The sequence below is a fragment of the Cebus imitator genome, unplaced genomic scaffold (genome assembly GCF_001604975.1).
Source record: "Cebus imitator isolate Cc_AM_T3 unplaced genomic scaffold, Cebus_imitator-1.0 Scaffold417, whole genome shotgun sequence".
NCBI classification, from domain to species: Eukaryota; Metazoa; Chordata; class Mammalia; order Primates; family Cebidae; genus Cebus; species Cebus imitator.
In genome coordinates, this window is record NW_016107732.1 from 1,649,850 (window position 1) to 1,654,970 (window position 5,121).

The 5,121-nt window shown below is 58.6% G+C and overlaps 1 protein-coding gene across 1 annotated transcript; it reads right to left on the reverse strand.

Annotated features, from left to right (window-relative positions):
• Positions 1 to 3,115: 3,115 nt before the first annotated feature.
• ZNF497 (zinc finger protein 497) lies at positions 3,116 to 4,351 on the reverse strand. The gene is given in 3 exon segments (XM_017509624.1): positions 3,116 to 3,424; positions 3,427 to 4,312; positions 4,314 to 4,351. Coding segments are annotated over 3 exon segments (1,233 nt in total).
• Positions 4,352 to 5,121: the final 770 nt, after the last annotated feature.

The window sequence follows — 5,121 nt, forward strand, 5'->3', positions numbered from 1 at the left end:
GCAAATGAAGCTGAGAATTGTGCCACTCTTGTACCAGAAGCTGAGCCAGCTTGCTCCAGTCAAGATAACACATCTGAGTCAGCAGCTGCAATTGGAGTAATGACCTGATAATCCACGGTCATTCCCTAGGACCCATCTGTCCTTTGCAGAGGCCAGTCAAGTACAATGGGGATGTGATCAGACCTGCCACCCCTGCAATTTCAAGTCCTTGAGAGTGGCACTGATTTCTGCAATCTCCCCAAGGACTTGACCTTGCTTCTGGTCTGCCTTCCTGTCAGAGGGGCACTCTAGGGGCTTCTGCTCAGGACATCCTATTTTTTTTGTTGTTTTTGAGATGGAGTCTCTGTCACCTAGGCTGGAGTACAGTGGTGCAATCTCAGCTCACTGTAACCTCCAGCTCCCTGGTTCAAGACTCCTGAGTAGCTGGGATTACCGGCACATACTACCATGTCTGGCTAATTTTTTTTTTGTATTTTTAGTAGATATGAGGTTTCACCACGTTGGCAAAACTGGTCTTGAACTCCTGACCTTACGTAATCCGTCTGCCTCTGCCTCCCAAAGTGCTGGGATTATAGGCGTGAGCCACCGTGCCCAGCCAGGCCCTCCTATTTTAAGGGCCCCCATCCTACCAGTCAAAGAGCCACTGTGGTGATTCTGTCATTTGCTGAGTATGTCTTATCCAATGACCCATCCTCACACTGGGGAATAACAAGAATGGTGTGCACACAATGAGACCACCAGAAGACAAATTCAGGGCATAAAGTCCTGCTTTGTCCGTGGACCACAGAGTATTTGAGGATTAGCCTCAACTCAGAGCCAGGCTCTCTGAATTCCTGAGACATCTGAGTATTTCCTGCCCCACCCTCACCCCAGGGAAATGGCAGCAGAACCTTTGAGGAAGATATACTGTCTATTCTTGTGGCGGGACTGGCTCTTTCTTAAAAGGGATCAGTCTCGGGCCGGGCACGGTGGCTCAAGCCTGTAATCCCAGCACTTTGGGAGGCCGAGGCGGGTGGATCACGAGGTCAAGAGATCGAGACCATCCTGGTCAACATGGTGAAACCCCGTCTCTACTAAAAATACAAAAAATTAGCTGGGCATGGTGGCGCTTGCCTGTAGTCCCAGCTACTCAGGAGGCTGAGGCAGGAGAATTGCTTGAACCCAGGAGGCGGAGGTGGCGGTGAGCCGAGATCGCACCATTGCACTCCAGCCTGGGTAACAAGAGCGAAACTCCGTCTCAAAAAAAAAAAAAAAAGGGATCAGTCTCCCTTCAGTTGAGAAGCCATGTGTCTGGGGACTGACCTAGGTCTGTAAACTGGGTAATAGGTGTGAATCTTGCAATTGCCTCGTAAGGGGCACCCCATTCCCTCCAGCCACTCCTCATTGTCCCAGAGCTCTAACTTGTCTGGCATGCTGTAAATGGACAGGTGTGAACTATACTTCAGAGGGTTGCTATTATACTCCAAAGGAATTGCCAGGTTTTCATTCATGTAATTGATGTAAACCTGGGGAACAAGTATGGGGATGGCACCTAAGGGTATCTGACCAAGGAGGATGGGGCACAATGTTGGACTGGAACAAATGTATCTACAGGGGATGACTTACAGAGATTAAATTTAAGATGTAAGCTTGTACAGCTTGAAGAATACTGTTTGTTTGACAGGTTCACTAAGACCTGGACTCAATAGTGGCCCAAATTCAAGGAGGCTGAATTGCTAGAACTCCCCTGGTACAATTTGGAGAAAGGAATCCAAAAGCTTAGGGATACAGGAAATGTTGTACAGTTTGGAATCTGTGGGTTATCTCAATAACCTTCAGCTCCCTGGTCTCATTGGCTGTGATCCCAGTTTCAGGCATGAACTCAAGAGAGGAGAGGGAAGGGGGAGGTGCATGGGGGGGGGAGGTGAGGGGTTGGGGGCTATAACCTTGACTGTGGACCCTCTTACTTAGGAAATACCCTTGTCATCCTGCGCTCTGAGGGCAGCCCGAGAGGAGCAAAAGTAGCCCAAGGACTCTGGTAAGCTGAAACAATGCAACGGAGACCCCTGGGGTTTCTGAGCAAAGCTGTGTCTCTCCTGTATCCCCTCAAAGCTCCAGCAACCACCATGGTTCAGCCTTTAGAGGCCAAGCCCCCTTTCCCAGCTCCTAGGATCTGGTAAAGCCACCTCTTCATGGCGTCCCCAGCTCAAGGTGGGCCACATCACAGGCTCAATCGCTGCACAGGTCCACGTGCAGGGACTTTCTTGCCCTCCCAGCAGAGAAGAGCCATGTGGCGCCAACCAGAGGCCTGTGGAAGTCAAGCTGGGTCCACAAACAGCCAGCAGTGTTTCTAGGCAGACAGATTTATCCTTTAAAATGAATCCGAGGCCGGGCAGGGGTGCGGTGGTTCACGCCGGTAATCCCAGCACTCTGAGAGGCCGAGGCGGGTGGACCATGAAGTCAGAAGATCGAGACCATCCTGGCCAATATGTTGGAACCCTGTCTCTATAAAAAAATAAAAATAAAAAGTAAAACGAATCCCAGCCACAATGGTGGAGAGAACCGAGGCGGGGTGGGGGTGAGGGACGCCGTGCAGCTGTGGACAGAGTTCTGCCCCTCCCTCAGGCTTAGGCGTCCTGCTGCCCTCTAGGCCTCTGACCTCCTAGCCCTTAGCCGGAGACAGAAACCCGTTTACAACCTCTGTTCTCGCTCACAGCTTGGAAGGAAGGAGGGGAGGGGACTCACACCCTGCCCTTGTTCCCACTGGAGCCCCAGATCTCCATTTCGCACAGTTCTCAGAGGAGACCACCACACCTGTTAGAGACGCCAGTTCTTGCCCATCTCTGCAAGGACGAACCTCTACCAGAAGTAGAGCTTGCTGCCTCCACCCTCTGGATCTTTCTCTGGGGTCAAGAGCCCACCACACATGTTCGAAGCCAGGCCTTGGTGTCCGGTGGGGATACCTTCAAAGGGACTGTGCACCACGGTCCTCCACGCCCAGGGCCTCCCCTGCACTCCCAGCAGGACAGCGTCCGCACCGGCAGCCGGCGAAGGCAGGGCCAGCAGACAGCGCACTCAGACCCGGGACCCCGCAGCGCCGCGAGTCCGCGACCTCCCGCTCAGGGGCGTCCTGGGGTCAGGGCGCAGCGCGGCCCCCGTGCCGCTTCCGGTGCTAGTTAAGGTTGGAGCGGTGGCTGAAGGGTTTCCCGCGCTCGCCGCAAGCGTAGGGATGCTCGCCCGTGTGCTGGCGCCGGTGGCTCACGAGCTCCGACTTGCGCACGAAGGCCTCGCCGGAGTGCAGGCGCTGGTGCCGGCGCAGTTCGGGGCGGCCGCGGAAGGCGAAGGGCCGCTCGCCCGTGTACGTGAGTCGGTGGCTGAGCAGGTTGGGGCGCTGGCTGAAGGCCTGGCCGCACCGGGCGCACGCGTGAGGCTTCTCGCCCGTGTGGTGTGCACGCGCCGGTGCTCCTCCAGGTGGGAGCCCGTGACGAAGGCCTGGCCGCACTCGGCGCACTCGAAGGGCCGCTAGTCCGTGTGTGAGCGCTAGTGCTGCAGGAGCTGCGAGCTCCCGCGGAAAGCCTGGCCGCCCTCCGCGCCGGGGAGCGGCTTCTCGCTGCTGCGTGTGCGCGGGTGCTGCCCCAGACCCGCCGCGCGCACGAACGCCTTGCCGCAGTCGGGGCAGGCGTGCGGCCGCGCGCCCGCGTGGATCTTCAGGTGCTCCAGGAAATTGGAGTTCCAGCTGAAGGCCTTGCCGCACTCTGGGCACTCGTAGGGCTTCTCGTCCGTGCGCGGGCGGCGGTGCTGGACCGGCGTGGTGCATCGGCCGAAGGACTTGCAGCAGTCTGGGCAGCGGAAGGGCTTCAGGCCGCTGTGTGTCTTCTGGTGGTGGATGAGCTGCGAGTGCCCGCGGAAGGCCTGGCCGCACTCGCCGCTGTGGATGCGCCGGTGCTGGCTGAGGCTGGAGCTCCACGCGAAGGCCTGGCCGCACTCGGGGCACGTATAGGGCTTCTCGCCGGTGTGCACGCGCCGGTGCTGCAGCAAGTAGGAGCTCTGGCTGAACGCCTTGCCGCACTCCCCGCACCGGCAGCCCGGCCTCGCAGGGAGGGGAGAGGGCTGCGGCGCCCGGTCTGAAGGCTGGCTCCTGGGCCCGGCCCCCACCTGCCCACCGTCTGCGGGCTCCCGCTCCCTGCCGGGACCCTCCTGGTCGTCCACCGCCCCCAGCGTGGCTTGCTGCTGCTGACCATCTCCTGCCTCCTCTGGGACCTCCGTGAAGTCTTCCCAGGCCCCCCAGCCTCCAGACACAGCCCCCTCAGAGGGGCCCCTAGTGGCAGTCTTCTGGGGCCACCTGCAGGGTCCACCCTCCTCGGGACTCCATCTCGCTTCTGTCACCTAAAACAGAAGAGAAACGGTAAGTTCCTTAGAGAACACAAAGGCAGACAGCGCGCCTGAGGGGCTGGGGGACATGACTGTGGGGGGGCTGGTTGTCATGCCCTCACCCAATCTTCTCCTCATGGCCCTGGATGTCCCGTGCCCTCTGCAGCCTGGAGCAGGAAGACTAGCAGGCGGGCTAGACACTCAGGGGACAGGCCAGCATTCTGGGCCTCTCTGACAGTGCCACGTGCACATCCTCACACCCGGCTCAGCAGGAGCAGGAGGGGCGCCAGGATCGCGAAGGACTCAAAGCCGTGTGCACCACACTTGCACCGGCCCTCTTGGAACGTCACTCTCTTCCACTTGCTTGAGGCTGGTGGCGGGTGGAGGGGGGGCGGGGAGTGTCAGGAAGGTGAGGACTCCAGTTTGTGAAGATGGTGGATCTGCCTCCATTCCGGAAGGCTGGAGAACATGCCACACCCAAACCCAGCTATGTCTGCCTCACCCACTCCACCCTGGTCAGATCCCTGGGCGGTCCCCTCCACACAATATTATGGTCAGCACCGCCAGGCTGGAGGAATCTCAGTGGCTCTTACCCAGGCCATGGCCACACCAGGCCTCTGTGCAGGCCAGACCAGATAGTCCAGGGCATGGGGTGGCTGTGCGGCCCAGATCCCTGAGGGAGAGAGGCCAAGGGTGGGAGGGCCTCCTTGGTCCTGAAGCCATGCCTGCCTGTCCAGCCGTTCCTTCCCACAGTGAAGTCTCTACAGTGAG